The sequence below is a fragment of the Metopolophium dirhodum genome, chromosome 4 (genome assembly GCF_019925205.1).
Source record: "Metopolophium dirhodum isolate CAU chromosome 4, ASM1992520v1, whole genome shotgun sequence".
NCBI lineage: Eukaryota > Metazoa > Arthropoda > Insecta > Hemiptera > Aphididae > Metopolophium > Metopolophium dirhodum.
Window position 1 is genome coordinate 35389401 of NC_083563.1, and position 17580 is coordinate 35406980.

The 17580-nt window shown below is 26.4% G+C and overlaps 1 protein-coding gene and 1 long non-coding RNA gene across 2 annotated transcripts in view; one reads left to right on the top strand and one right to left on the bottom strand.

Annotated features, from left to right (window-relative positions):
* The first annotated feature begins 198 nt into the window (after nt 1-198).
* Nucleotides 199-16405, top strand: LOC132942621 (uncharacterized). The gene is given in 12 exon segments (XM_061011181.1): nt 199-626; nt 7390-7697; nt 10194-10437; nt 10519-10787; nt 10855-11063; nt 12201-12280; nt 12392-12464; nt 12548-12687; nt 12761-12962; nt 13029-13268; nt 13403-14726; nt 14728-16405. Coding segments are annotated over 11 exon segments (4068 nt in total). The 5' UTR covers nt 199-626; nt 7390-7559; the 3' UTR covers nt 15877-16405.
* LOC132942626 (uncharacterized) overlaps nt 3791-17580 on the bottom strand; it is a 30340-nt gene continuing 16550 nt past the window's right edge. Inside the window, exons 2-3 of the long non-coding RNA XR_009664300.1 lie at nt 4821-4943; nt 3791-3899 (exon numbers count right to left, since the gene is read on the bottom strand). This is a non-coding gene — a long non-coding RNA (uncharacterized LOC132942626). The remainder of the gene's footprint in view (nt 3900-4820; nt 4944-17580) is intronic.

The window sequence follows — 17580 nt, forward strand, 5'->3', positions numbered from 1 at the left end:
AAAGTTTATACAACGTTATCTTAAATCGTGATCTTTATTAATATTATCTATGGGTTTAAGATAATATCATAAATAATACAATTGCAGAATGGATGAAGTTTTTAATCTGGCAACACTGCCCGTGGATATCAAAGAACAATTTATTATTCTACAATTATATAAATTGATCATTGATCTATCATCTATGTAAATATCGATATTCAGTTCGTCGATGTTAGTGATGTTACTATTTAGCATGACAAATTAAATAAGTTTGTCGGCAACTCGTAAATCGTGATACTTACCCACAATACAATGTTCATGGTTTACGTCCAAAGTATTTTTCTTACAATTTAATATATTTTATCATTGTAGTTCATGTACGAATGTACGCCGTATATTGTACAATAAATAACAATACGTTGTGTTTTGATTAATCGATTGTACGTTATTAATATTGTTTTATTTTTACGGGTAGACAATAATGAATAAACAATCATTACATATTTGAGATTTTTCTTTCGTGTGTGTTACGTTCAAAATTTTCAAATGTCACATAGTCGTGTGTGACAATGTCTGTAAATATAAATGTTAAACGTGAAAACTGTTGTGCTTACATATTTTCCGACGAGAAGTAAATTTGAAAAGTAAGTTCAACTATTTATATTTTCTTTCCAAAATAAATCAGGTTTTAAACGTTTCAGATATTGAATAGTTTATTTTACATTTTAATACACTGTTAAATTGATTTAAAAGTTATTGTTGGTTAAAATAGGTACCTATTTACCTGAAATGTCCAGCCACTCATTTTCAGTATAAATTTAAAATATTATTTTAGAAAAATAAACATTTTACCTGATACCTAGTAAATGGTTGAATGTGAATACAGTAAAACATACCTACCAATTTAAATAGTCGTATTATAAAATTACTTCTGATGCTATTTCATTGATTCTTATTGTTAATATTTACGTAAATCTAATACAAAGGTACATAGTTTAAAGTGAAAATATTCAGTAGTAGCGGTTGACTTTACTCTATAGGTCATAACTCATAAGCAATGGGGTCCGCAGTGCTAAGTGCCTTTAATATATTTTGTGTAAATATGTACAAGTTAAATAACTTAACTATATGTTGAATACAACATATTGAAGCTACCTATATGATATTAGTATATTATTACCATACACCATTAGCAACACTGATTAAAGTCACATAATAATCAATAAAATGTTAAATTGTTAGTCTTATAATAGATAAACAAAAAAAGATAGATTAAATAATTGAATAATATTGTAATGATATAATATGTTTATACATTTTGTGTTAACACCCAAGTAATGGGATATGTTGATTAAGTTGTCACTAAATCAATTATCCATAAAAATCACCGCGTTTTGTTTTGAAATTTGGTGATGACAATCTTTGATAGATTTTGTATGTAAGACAGAGACAAATTATCAGTTAAAATAAAATATTGTGCATTCTTCAATATAATTACACATATTTTATCCATTGTGACTATATTTTTGTGTTTATTAAATGTGTATTGACATGTGCTGAAAAATGCACTTAAATACTTCATTATAAGCACTTAAAAATATTGAAATAAGCGACAAAAATTATCAACACAATTATTTTCTATATTATTGTTTGATTTGTATACTCAAATACATAAAAAAAAACAAATGTCATCTTTAAAAAAATCAAAAATTTGAAGTCTTTTTGAGTTTTTGAAAACATTAAAACATTTAATATTGAATTTCTTATCGATTTTCTGAAAAATAATTCAGAAAAACTGGAAATAAGCTTTTTTTCAAATCTTTAAAAAAAGGACTTTCAAATTTCTTAACTGAACATGTTGAAACATAACATACACTTCCATACTCTCTTTGATTTTATGTCAAACCATAAAAATAAGCAAATGCTATAAGTGCAGGCCCTGCCTATGACTTATATTGTTATTAAAATTAATAAGGTTATTCCTAATTTCATAGGTACTCGGAATATAAATTATTTGTATAGTGATGATCAAATATATCATATTCTTTAAATTGATTTTTTATTGTTATGTTATAGATACTACTATAAAACTTAAAGATATTTTTATGATTCCGTGCAATTATCCACATTCTATATACTTGATGATAATTTCAAAATGAGATGCAAATATTTTTCTTTTTTTGTTTGAAGTAGAGATACATTTATTTTGTGATAACACAACAAAGATAAATATAATTAATATATATATATTATACATTTATCTATAAATCCTATGCTTAAACCAGAAAAGTATTTAATTTTTATGTTATTTATAACTAATTTTTATCAAGATTTTTGGAAAAGATCAGTTAATAAATTGTATTATAGAAGTTTTGAAGATCAACTTTACGTAAGGTAAGTAAATGGTTACTATACTATCAAGTACGACATTGAGTAATCAGATCTGATTTATTACATTTTGATTATATATTTGTATGGTTAATTTTAATATATCTAGGAAGAAAATGAAAGTATTAGAATTACTACATGTATGTACTTATTACAATATATTAAAATTAAAAAAAAATCCTATACTAAAATCAATACTTTTACGTATTTATATTTATTCATCTCTAGAATAGTGTTGAATATCAATTCTCTGAATAAGATAATATTATTCTTTTGAATATACCTATTATACTTAGGGAATGGTTTATTTTCTTTATGTTGTTATTTAATAAAACATCTTATAAATTGAAATGTGTAATAAAAAATATTATTTAGGATTAATAATTTTTATTTAATATCTGCTTGTTTGGGTATGCCCATTATAAACCTTCTTACCGACAAAAATGGGGACTTTTCCCAATTTTTGTATTAGCCTTCCATAATTTCAAAGTTGTCAAGTTATTTTTATCAATAATTAATAACTTCAAACCAAGCTTAAAACAAAGTGAACTAAAAAAATAAGTAGATAGTTTTAATAGATACAATTTTTACTTATCTGAATACAAGAGAGTTTTACAAAATACAAATACAATTATTAATTAATATACTCATAACTTACAGAATACGTATTGACAATTTAATATTTATAATGTATTTTCACAATATCCAAACTTTCCAATCTTCTTTCCTTTATGACAGCAAACTTGTCAATAACAGCCGATGGATTATGCATAAATTGTCCATTTATTTCCCTTTCTATAGAAAGTAACATCAGATCATTTAGACTAGGACTTTTCATAATTAGTCTGAGGTAAATTTTCACATTTGGATACAGGAGGTACAAGAATTATAATAAAACGTTCAATTACCTACTTATTTTTTTAAATTTTTCTAATCAAACTTGATAAATTTGTACTTGATTCAACAATTTAGAAAGATCTGTTTGGGACTGAGAAACTATTAGGTGAAGAGAAAATCACGACAATAATTACAAAAATGGCATTTAGGATTTAGCATAACTGAATATTCCAACCAAGGATACTTACTATATACCAACTTCTTTGAAAACATTAATGTTTTCCAGAAATAACTATACAAGGAAAACTAATAACAGGCTGCACAGCACTTTAATCACAAGTTGAACTTAAATCGAGAATGTTAAATTTAAAAAGTGTGTTTGTTTGTTTCGAATCGGATTTTACTTATTCAACTACTGCAGTATATATACAATTTTTAGAAAAGTCGATTATTAGCGGATCCAAAACATTTGAAACAGTTTCAGTGAAATATTTTGATTTTAATTTATTAAGGCCTAGCTGTGATGTATGATGTATCCGACGTAGCGAACATGGCATACATTAAACTGTGTGGCCATTTGGCATTTACGTTGTCAATATAGAAAACTATTCTTCGTTTGCATAGCAGATATATCGTACGTATCTCTCTGTGTGGCCTTAGCATAATACTGTTGTAAATATGTGTATACATATCTGTGAATAGGTATATTATTATAAATATATTTTTTTTATGAGAGAAAATCGGGTCCCGTGTTGGCTGTCATATAGTATGCGGTCTACCGGTGAATTTACAAGTATAGTATGCGGTCTACCGGCGATTTACGAATATAGTATGCGGTCTACCGAAAATAAATTTATTACGTTTTTCGAACATTTTTACTGGTATATCCCGACACAAATTCATCCAGTCACATACGGTGTTGGACGATCTCCCAGTTAATGTCATAATTGTTTTATTGGATAAACCTTGAGTCCAGTAAAACACCAGTTCTAACTGTTGACTGAGGCTTAGGTTAGGTTATATATAGGTTTAATTTAGACGACCATTTTTGTCAATAAAAGTCCAAAAAGCATTATCTTTCCTATAATAGTATACACAATTATGATAAAATAAGCTAAATGAATATAAGAATATACTTTTCTCACCTTAAGCTTTGTGTTGTTTGACATCCCTTTCGCTTACAACGTAAAATTTTCCATTCCTTACCTCTCTCCTTGCGTAGGTATAAATTCATAGCACTTCCACACTTAAGACATTGGGAATTTTCATTATTTGCCAATTAAAAAATTTGTGGTTGATCACTACTAAAAATTAAATAAAAATCTTTTGCCAACATTTTGAGTGTATAAACTATAAATTGTTAATTATTACTGAGCTATTGAGCCCATACTTTTACAAAGTATTGTTATCTGTGTATAAGGCAATAAAGGTAAAGTGTTGACTGAAAAAAAAAGTGTAAGATAAACTTAGGCCTATGTAAAAACCGGCCGGTAGCAGGTAGACCGCATCCTACAGCAGCCGGTAGAACGCGTTTGCCAGTAGACCACATATTATATGAAAGCCCCCAGGCCTATCTACTGGCTACGCACTTGTGTGTTCTTTGCCAAACATACCAATTGATCTGATGCAGTAGTGCACAACCCTTTTGACAAAGACAGAAAATCACGGTGTCAAATCCCTTTAGTAAACATTTACGTCTCTTGAACAGTTGGGTCTTAGTTGACATTAAATATTGCCTGGAACAGAAATTATATAATATTTATAATTTATTGTAAAATCTTTGGTTTTCGGTTTAAGCTAGTTGAGATACTGCAGTTAGTAATCACATAACATAACTGTAGGTAATCAATGAATATCAAAATTAATGGCTTTTAATACTATTTTATCTATTTATTTTCTACATTAACCAGTTCAGAATATAATATACTAGTGTTAAAATTGTTAAAAATGTTCCTAAATCCTACATACCAATATTGGTTTTTAGTATTACTTCTGACTTCTATAAATCCTTAAAGAAAAAACCACTGTGGTGACTCAGTCATAGGATTGGATTTATTTTTTATCCTTGTTTTTACATTATAATTACTGTTCAAATTATTGAATACCTATGTATATTAGTTTTCATTTAGTATAATTATCCAGTGTAAAATGTCTATAGTTTCTTTAAATTAATTAATTAATAAGGCTTCGTCCACAGCAAAAATAACCAGTATATTAAAATAATAATTTTAACATTTAACACACTTTGTTGCACACTGATGTATGTTTGTGTTTTCAGTAAAAATATCAGTCAATAACTATCAAAAGATAATTGCGATTAATTTGAATTTAAATGTGACAATCATACAATCTATAGGTAATTAATACCTAAACATTTTTTATATAATAACCTGATAGGTCTGACCTTTTAAAATTTTATAAAATATAAAGTAAATATGAATTATATATAAGTAATGGCTTAATAGTAAATTGTATATATTTCTGGTAATATATACAATTTATAATATGCTACCTATATAATATGCTACATGATAATTAAGTAAATAACAAACTAAAATCAAATTATAATTCATTTATTTTTTAACATATTAGAATAAAATCAGAAAATAGTCTTATAGTTAAATGTTTTATTAAATGTATTAATTTTTGTAAAGTATTTTAATTTTTCAGAAATACGATATGGTTGTATATAATTTATTATGTGTAGGGTTTTTTATCCAATATTATTAATTTTTTAGTATATTATATACTAAATTGTATATACTATATAATATTATTTAATGCGTTTTTATATTAAATACCTACTATTATTTTAATAATAATAAAAAACGAAGTGATTTAAACTTTTAAATGACACATCATCATATTTTACAATACATCATATACTAAATACAACCACTTTGGATATTAAGGAAAGGTAAGTATAATAAAGACACATAATATTAATTTGTCAATTTATGACATATATTTTTCTAAAATATTGTGAATTCATATTTTATATTTCTGTGTTTAATTAAAAATAATTAATTGTTAAATATTTTGTGCTTGTGAATTTTTGTAACTATCTTTTGAGACATTTGCTAAAATTATATTGACAATAAAAATAATAGTGAATCAAATATATTAAGACAATTCAAATTTTCAAAGTCTAAATAAATAAATATAAGTACATTACATTACTGCCATAATTTATTTAATTTGTTGAGATTCTTATACATTTGTCATTGTAAATTTTAATGCAAAACTTATGATTTAAATAAAGTCTTAAATATCATATAAAATAAGTACTACTTTTCTAGGCCGTACCTAGGTAGGTTAAGGTTTCAACCATCCGCCCCTTAAATTTGTTCTGAGTACGGCCTTGTTACTTAGAATACCATTTTAAAATAATATCTACGCTTAAAATGTACATGTTACCTATTACCCATATTTTATATACTAATTAATTTATTAGATATTACTTTGTAATTTTATTTTAATTATGTTTATATACAAGGTGATATAGGTATTAATTCCTTGATATTCTAGTAATTTTTATCAATTTATATAATTAAAGGTGTTTATAACATTTTAGGAAAACAAAATCAATTTTGTTTTAATTGTATTGCTAACAATATTGCATATTAAACACATATTAGTTTAATATTATTAGTTAAATATAACTTTAATTTCATATTGGGCTGCAGATTATTTTTTTAAAAATGTTGATTATTAAACATATAATTTGTAATTAACTGTTATTATTTTATGATCGGAATAATGAACCATAACATTTAAGAATACTCTGTCTATCTTAACTTAATATATTTAAATATAATTCTTATCTGTTCTATATTTATACTACAAAATATTTAGCAAAGTATTTTGTTCAAGAATATTAATTGAATATTAATTGAATACTTGGAAGGTTGCCATTAAAAAAAACTATAGACAACAATTCAAAATTGATTATTATAGTATTGTTAGATATATTATTGTTAAATTCTTCAAACTACAAAAAATTATGCTTCTTTGAATTTTCAAAATCAGGAAAAATACATCAAAATTTGTGTGACCTATCAACTTGTATGTATATATAACAATAACAAAATAACTTTATCCACGGAAATGGATTAAATGATAAATTATATGTAAATAAATTTTAGAAAATTATAAACAGTAAAATATATTGTTATTTTTCAGTTGTCTAAAATCAACCACGTAAGAAACATCCTTCCATTGAAGTGACTAGAAGAGCATAAGTTCTAATAAGATTTGATCTTGAGTGCAGTGATAATACTATAATTTATTTTATTTTTGCAAGATAAATTTTGTTTTTTATCGAGTGTTTATTTTACAACTTTGCTATTTCAATGCATTATCAAAATTTTAACGATTTTGATATCGAGTCAAGTTTTCAAGAAGATGATAATGTTGTCATTGACAAACCTTTTATTCCGGCCAAACATCCAAAATCAACATCTCCGCCACCAGTACGTTCAACGTTTAAGGTAATAATGTTTGTTTATTTCAATTTATTAGCTTATACGTTATTCACATAATATATTGATGTATTCAGTTAGGTATTACATGTTAGGTATTACATAAGACTACATTTTTCTTTTTTACTATTATTATTTCAGAAATGTTACTTTTATAAATTTAGAAGAGATTATAATAATATTTCATTTAAAATATTATTATTATTTATAAACTAAAATCAAATTATATGTATTTTAAATGTAATTTATGTATTAAAATTTTCAAATACTTACCATATTATATCGTTGAAAAAGTTAGATTATTTAGTCATGATTGAATACAGTTAATTTAGTTATTTATTAATTTATATTTATATTTCTTGGCCTATAATTCTTCAAATTTTATTTCATGGTTTTCTATTAGTTATTTATTACCGTGGATTAACATCTAAAATTAATTAATTTAATAGGCTTACTATTAATATTTTTAGTATGAAATATATGATTAATTAGCATTGTACTAATTATTAAAAATGAATTATTTATAGTTTAATTGTTATATCAAAAATGAATTATGAAAATACGTTGACCCTAATTTTATTTACTGTATCCATTTGTTTCACCCAAGGATATTTTTTATAATAATGTACCTAATATAGTTAAATATTATTTTTAGTGAATTGTATGATATAAATTAAGAACTATTGTACCTTAAAATATTTGTATTATGAAAATTTGCCTCACAATACAATTTTTAGAAATTTTTTAGTTATTTAATTTATTATCTGAATTAATATCAAAAAATGTTTGTCTTAATCAAATTGTTAGTTAATTTATTATTTAAGTACTTAAATTCTAAAACCTAATGTAATAGTCAATAATAATAAAATATAATTCAATATTAGCTGTAAACAATAGATGCAATTAAGTATATTAGAATATTTAAGCCATATTGAGATTTACAGTAAAAGTATCAATATCATTTATATTATTGAACTAATCTGCTCAAACTGAAGAAATTTTTATGTAATAAGAGAATGTCTTCTAAAAATTTTTGACAGCAGCAAAAAGAGTAAAATTAACAAATATTGAAGTATGCAATTAAAACATAAAATTAACGAATTCTCAAGATTCAAGAACAATTATTGCTATTATAATTTTTGTAATTGTTGATAGTTTTTTTTTTTCATATATATATAACTAAATTGTTTTGTTATAATATGTTCGTTATATTTAATTTATAATTAATATAGTGTTATTGTATGATTTAACATTAAACAGTATTATATTAATTTTCATAAATAAGTATTATAATTTAATAATATATTTTACATCACAATCCATCCACACAGTTTCTTAAACACAAAATACAAATTATTATAAATGTTGCATGAATGTAATTATTTATAGTTCAATATTGTACTTAATTGTCTTGGGTGGACAGGAGTGATCACTATTAAAAGATGATTTTTAAAATTCAACAGAACTGAAATCTAATTTCTCTGTAATCCAAAATAATTTTTAAATCCTTTTACAATATTTTTTCCATTTCTATTTGTATGATAATTTATATATTTTATTGTTCTAGAGTTTCACATTCCCATTTAATTCAACCCATTTTTATATATTAGTTTAATTTTAGCATTGATGTATACAATTAAAAATAAATCTCACCACTGCTGAAATAACTAGAGAAACTACTTATTTATGATACAATATAATATACTATAACTATTATATACCTATTACTACAATATTCATTCTAAAGACTTATTGAGATTGATACAAATTTGAATATTTTTTATATTGATTAATTTAAATCAGTCAAAATCTTCCTTTGATGTTAATGGACAGTGCCAGTGTTAAGATTTGCGATGCCCTGGTTAAAATATGCTAATTAATATGCTAGGTGCAATTTATTATATTTATTGTACTTGAGTACTTTCTTATATATTCTCACTCATATAACATACAAATATTCATCCCTTATTCTTTGCTGATTTCCATTTCCCCCCTGTGAGAAATATTACTCCTGACTGCACTTAGGTGCAAGGTCTGAACATAAATTATCTTTAGGAGAGGGGGGGTTGTACCTGAAAGCTGAATTACCAGGGGCGCATTGAAATTAATTTATAATTTATGAAATTTTGATAGGATTACTTATTTTATGATATAAATAAATATATCTATATTATAATATATTAAATAATATTCAAATTGTATTACCTATTGTATTTGTGCTTAATTGTTAACCTGTAATTATTGAGTTTAATTGTATTATTCAGAAAGCTCTAAAAAAATATACGATTATATTTTTTTAATAATTGTTATTTTGGTATAAGTTAAATTAAATTAAGCTACCTTGCAATGCAGTGAATTTTGGTTTGACCAATGATAAAAATGAATGATTTTACAAAGGTTGAAATTAAAGTTATAAAATTGATTAATAGCTGCATTTGATTAGTTAATTTCTGTAATAGTAAAAATTTTAAATATATATATATATTCAAGTTTTAAATTTTTTAGGCACCCAGTGATTTATCTCGAGAAGAGCAGTTGTTATCTACAGTTGTTCACTTGGATAATGGCACAACCGGGTATTTAATAACTTTAAACAAAACAACAGGATCATGGTCATGTCACGCTTGTTATCCATTCAAAGTTCCATCTTTGTCATTGCTCGAAGAACATTTAACCAACAAAATGCATTTATTAGAAATGGGAAAATCTTGTTTTCCGGCAAAAAACTTTATCAGAGCATGTTCAGAGAGTAAATATATTTTTTATACAAATTAAATAATTCAGCGTACCTCATACTGTGTTTTAAATTTATGTGGTGTTATTGAAATAGCTGGGATAAGTGTTGGTATGCCGTCAATGGTATCGGGTGAACCAATACCACCAGGAATGGAAGATGAAGTGGATAATGTATTAGCCCGTATTCAAGCTACATTGGATTCAATTTTTATACCATTAATAGGTATAGAATTTATTCTTGAATTATTGCCATCTGAACCAACTGAAGAACCTAGGTACATGTGTGCATTATGTGACAAACGAGGTGATCCAAGAACTTTTCCTAATCACTTGCGAAGCTTTAATCATCACATGGCATATTTGGTAATTACTTTATTCATAAATCGTCAACATGAATTGTAAAGTTAAATATTTTCATTTTAAACCCTAGCGAAGATATTTTAGATCATTGGCTAGTGCATTGGAAAAATTAAACAAAGTGTCTTCTAAAGGATTTCAAGAATTAGTATTCCATGTTATTGGGAAAATAGAAGAAACTTATGGCCGAATGAAACCAATAGTGGTTGATGCAAGTCTATTTGATTTATCTACTGAAAAAATAAAAATCTTAAGACAAGTAAATAATGGAAAACATATCATGTAAGTAAATTGTATTAATTCTTATATAATTTAGGTAAATATTAGATATTTTTAACTGTTATGGGTATATTTTATAGATGTAAGTAGGTATAAGTTATAAACCCTTTTAAAAAAATATGTACACAATAATATTATGAAAAAATTAAAGTATACAATTCACTGTTACTTAGTTATATGCATACTATGTCCAATGAGAGCATACAAGTTGTGTACATGTAGACTGACCACCAAGAACTTATTTTCTTCTCCATGCAGTCTAGCCTCTTGTAGTAACCTGTTGATTGTTCATGACCAGTGGTCACTGTCGGATGGTGGAAGTGCTATGGCTAGGTGTCGTGCGGGGATGTGTAAACATGATCAATTTTGGTTTTGCCACAGCATGCTCTCTCGTTGGACTTTCAACCTTTTTTAAAAACTATTTGATTGTGTTGCTGATATGCTGATTTGGTTCAACACATAAAGAACATTTTTAAATAGATCCTTACAATTACTTTTTCTCTTACTCTTTTTATGTTATTTATATAAGTAATATTGCTATTTAGAACTCACATATTGTGGTTTCTAGTAATTATATTTCTGATGTTATGTGTCATTGTAACTTTGAAGTTGTTTTCATTACAATAACTACTATAAAAAAATATACTGAACTTAAATAAAAGATGGTACTAGTGGGTTTTCACTTTTTATCATTTGCTACTCTATCATCTTCAATGTCATCATCCACCAAATTCCTTTATCGTGATCAATCGCTGCTTACATGAGTACAGTATTTTGTATATTTAGTACATCAGTAATTTTACCAAGTCCTATACAAATAATTACATGCCTGTAATCAATAGTGATAGGCTATTTATAAGAATATTACCCAGTCGATGGCTGCTATTTATGTCATAATTAGTATGTAAATAAGTTGAAAAAAAACATTCTTTTTCTGACATTTTTATGTAAACACGTATTTAGAGACAATCATTAATATATTACAAACAAAACATTACAATTAAATATTGTCTGACCAACACAAAAATAATAACTGCAAGCTATACATTTTAAAGAATATACCTACATGAACTCGAGTAAAAATTCAAAAAAATATTGAATATAATATTTGGTAGTACATTATGTTTATCTTTGATACAGGGAAAATCCAGAAGATCTATGGATGTTAGATATGATTAAGTCAGAATTTGTTGAAAATCCTTCACTTTTACAAGAAAAATGTAAGTTATTTATGTTTAATTATCTTAATATCATTAGTTGGTCATTAAGCGTAAGTTTATAATTTTTATTTCAATTTTTTAATGTTGCAATTTTGAATTATTTATTTTAAGTTCCTTTAAAAAAAGTAACCGAGAAAAATAAACGTGATGAAGAAGAAAAACAAAAGGCTATTAAAGCTGAAACGTAAGTAAAATTATATTAAATATTTAGCACATCTATCTATTACCTTTAATTCATTAATATATTCAATAATTTGTACATTTTAGGTCATTTAATAAAAATCCAAGAATCGCTGTTAATAAATCCCAATTACGCCCAAAGAATGATAAAGAAGAAAGTGATTCTGATATAGAATTTGTTGATATTAAACCAAATACTGAATCTAAACCAAGAAAGCGTATATCAAGTAAAGTTGTCAATTAATATAATATATAAAAATAAAATAGTTCAAGTCAAAATAGATAATTATTCATTTTCAGGTAGAGATTCTAAAGATAGAAGACGTAGATCACCACCTAGAAGACATCGCCGTTCTAGGAGTCCAGTACGTCATAAATCACGTACACGTTCAAAAACACCTGTAATGGTTAGACCAAGATCTCGTTCACGTTCTCTTGGACGTTCTCGTTCAAGATCTCGTTCACCTTATTACAACCGTAATAATAAATACTCTAGTCATCGGTAATTTAATACTAAAAATAAAAATAAAAAGAATTTGTTAGTCTATATTTTTTGTTTTTGTATCAGAAGGCGTTATAGAAGCAGAGAAAGAGATGAATCATACAGAAGGCAAATATCCCCTTCACCAAATGTGCATCATATGCACTCTATGTCGGGTTATGTCTCAGGACACCCACATCCTAGAATGTTTTATGCTGCACCTTATATGTCTTTCCCAAGACCATTTATGAGGTTCCCTCCACCTAATCGACCTAGGTTCTACTCTCCAGATATGTATTCAGCTGAATACCATACAGAAAAAGAAAGGTGGGGTTTTTTTCTGATGTAAATATAAACTATGTTTACAATAAGTTTAATTATTATTAATTTAAATTATGCTTACAATAAAATAAATCTTTATAATATAAATGTATGTTTTAATAATAAGTTTTGGTTTTCAGAAATTCAAGTAAAAGAAAAAGATTAATACAAGAATACGAAAAAGCTGTAGAAGAAATGAAAATTGAAATGGAGAAAAAGTTAAGTTATCATGAAAAAAACCCTGAAAATCATCCATTATATCCAGACGAATGGAAAAAGTTTTGGAATAGACGTTTTAAAGAATTGCAAATGGAGGGTAAAGATCCAAGTACTTACGATTTTAAACCAGAATGGATCCTTTCATGGAGTAAACGTACACAGGAAATGCATGATGAAGAAATTAATGAAAAGATGGAAAAACTGAAAAATAAAATACTGGGTGATATTAATATGGATAAAAGTTCTTCTGAATCACCTTCCAGAGATTCTCCTCCTTTAAAAGATAAAAAGTTGATAATTGATTCAAAACATAGTTGGCATAATATTCCAGTATCAGAAGTGTTCGAAAGAGACTCTGATATTGTAATTAACAAACCATCTAATGATAAAAAACCTAGAGTTGCTGGAGCGTCTCCTATTAATTCAGATTCAGAAGATTCGATAAATGAAATCAATGATCATAATAAACCCAGGGAAAAAATTAAAATTGAAAATCCATTAAATGTTATTACTGTTTTAAGACAATTGAGCGTATTGGAAAGTCAATTAGGTTTATTAGCACCTAAAATAGTTGATTTGTTGTCTAAAGGTCTTGTAATGGAAAAAATTGAACCCAAATCCTCAATTAAGTTGCTGACTCCAGACAATTGTGTGATGTTTGAAACAGTAAAGGAAAAACTCAAAGGACAACTTTTAGCAGGTGTTGTCAAAAGGAGTTTAGTAAATGCTACTATGTTTTCTATTCGCAACATTGAAAAATTAATGCAGTTAGCTCCTAAGTTTATACCGACGTCAAGCATGTTAAATTCTACACCTACATCCATACCCACGCCTGTACCCACACCTATACATACACCCATACCTATACCTAAAACTGCTCCAATTATCGTGCCCGGAGTTGGTATTATTGATAAAATGGCTATTGCGCAGCAAATAACTCAAGCATTACTAGCACAAGGTAGAGTGGATGTGTCACAAAACGATTTAGAAACTCTCATAAATGCTGTGGTGGGTATGGCACAGTCTGGAGATAATATACAAGGAGCCAAGAACTTATTAGCAAATATAAATAACGGAGATGTGATGAAAACTGCTTATGAAGAAGTTGATAAGAAGGAAGAAGTTGAAAAGATAAATTTAGACCAATTATCTCAGGGTGACATAATTAACTTATTGAAGAATTTCAGAGATTTAAATACTGATGAACAAGATGGACTTATAACTTATTTAAAAAAGTTGGGTGAAAAAAAAACCAGAAGAGGTGAAAAAATTGAGAAAGTACATAGATATGGGACCATCTAACTTAAAAGAAGTTACTTCTATGTTTAAAGAAGATGATGATGATGATGATGATAATTATGAACTATCAGACGTTTGTAAGGCTGTTACAGAAAAAGTTAGTGAACAGAAAGACGAAGACGTGAACAACATGAGCGTTAATTTTGAAATCACTGAAGAGCAGCAGAAACTTTTAAGTAGTATAAAACATTTTTTGCCAGAAATAAAATCGGATTACAGTTTAGAACCTACCAACACTCAAATGCAAACCACTCCTGACCAATCATTTTATAAAAGTCCTAACAATGAACCTCATACCACTTCATATTCTTTAGATCCATATTCAGCTAAAAAAAATGAAACTAATAATTACTCTCCACAGCCATCAACGTCTACTACATTTTTAACAGACCAACCTGAAAAATACAATGTTCCTCAAGAAAACCCTAATAAATACAACAAACTTCAAGAACAGCCTAATAAATACAGTAAAACACAAGATCAGCTTAAAAAATACAATAAAAAGCAAGAACAACCCAGTAAGTATAATTTACCTCAAGAACTACCTAATAAATACAATATGTCACAAGAACAACCCAGTAAATACAATATATCACAAGAACCACCTAATAAATACAATATGTCACAAGAACAACCCAGTAAATACAATATATCACAAGAGCCACCTAATAAATATGTATCTCAAGACCCACCTAATAAATATATGTCTCAAGAATTGCTCAATAAATACAGTGTATCTCAAGAGCCACCAAGTAAATATAATATACCGCAAGAGGAACCTAATGAATATAATACTGCTGAAGAGCAATCTAATGAGTACAATATATCTCCAGAGAAACCTGATCCGTATTCAGCTAACCAAGTAGATAATTACAATGATCCTTACTCACAAAATCGGAGTAACAATTATTACCAAGGGCAACAACAGGATTCTTATAATAAATATCATCAAAATGCTTCCAGTTATTATAAAGGTAAAAATACATATAAAACTAATAATACTTATCCTGACACATACCAAGGAACGTCTAGAGAAAATAATAGAAATAATCGATTCAATCGTGGTCAAAATAATCGATTTCAAAGCAGACGGTAAATTGAATGTAATTAGATTTTATATTAATTAATTGAATTAATAGTTTTATAGCCCTATAAAGGTTTTACATTTTCACTAAAAATTACACATTTTATGTTTTACAAGTATTTAAATATTTTATTGTGTACAGATCGATGATTTTCACCATAATATTTTAGTAATTTATCTTTTTATTTTTAATAAAATATTTTATTATTTTTCAATAATTAGTGTCAAAACTGAAAACATACCATGTAGAATATCGAGTCGAGTGTAATATTTTTTTTCTCGTGTTTCGTATGATATTTGGAAGTGTAATATATTGTATATATTATACAACAAAATATAAAAATGCATATTAAATATGACAATATTTTTTAAGTATTAATACAACTTGATAAAATAATTATATTATACAAAATTAATATCTATCATAATTTTTAAGTGTACCTATACCTAAATTTTTTGACAATTTTTACCTACAACTGATAAGCTATAGTATTATTGTTTTTCAAAAGTTTTAATTTAATACATGTGATTACTAATTTTATTATTATTTTTTTTTTATTGTTGACCCTAATTATTGTACGCCTAATAGTAATAATTATATAATTATGTATCTAAAAACATTTCTACTAAATGGTCAGAAACTGTAAGTTTCAGGTATTCTATAGGCATATTATTGTTGATTTATATTTGCTAGGTAACACTACTATTGAACACAAATACATATTTATTTATTTTTGAGCTTGAGCCTGGCAACTATGGCTATTAGTTATTGTAGGGATTATGGACTATGATTGGTACGGTGAGGTTGTTACAGTAGGTAAGCAACACGTGTATGTGTGCCAAGGTTTTTTGCTACTATGAACCCCAGTGGTCACCTAACAGGGACTAGTTCAGCAGACATTACACCTTACTCTCAGTCACATTACGTGACTGATAGCAGCCAATGTGCCTCGCCAAGCCACAAAATGTATGTTTCTAATGAAAATGTTACTTGCGTTCAAGGAATGCTATAGTATAATCCAGGTGTCTCGAATGTGAAATGTAAAACATGGTCTCTCTCAGCGGTCAAGATTTAACGCACAGGACGCAGGTCTTAGTACTTATTGACATAATGACATGTTTTGAATAAATAAATACTCATGAAGGTACTGAAGATATTTTTTAAAATATGTATATCAAGATTCAAGGTAAACCATCTGAAAAAAGTACAAAGGGGTAAACAACTAATGGCAAGTTGGGAAAGATTTAATAATTATAAATTGAAAAATTATCATCGACTGGCAGTCATTTTTCAGAGTCAGTGTGTATCCCGCTCGTAGACTTTTATTAGGCATTTCCACATAGACAAAGGTGGGTAAGTTAATGGAAATAATTAACACAAGTTAAATTGATTAACCACAAGATTGTTTAGTAGTAAACAAATAATAAATTTAACTCACTTAAAAAACAGTTTATATACTATTTTAATTTAAAAAAATTTGGATCACAAAAAGAATCTTGATCCTGCGCTACCTATATTATATAATAATATTTTGTCAAAAAACATAACAGAAATTATAGTAGAAGATTATTTTTATTCAAAACAGTGTATATAGTAATTATTGTGTAAAATAATTAAAACTAAAAATGTTAAAAACCATTTTTAATTTTAACTTGATGAGTGTGTTATTTTTAAATCAACTGAAAAAAAGTTATTTCAACAGTGAATTAAACTAG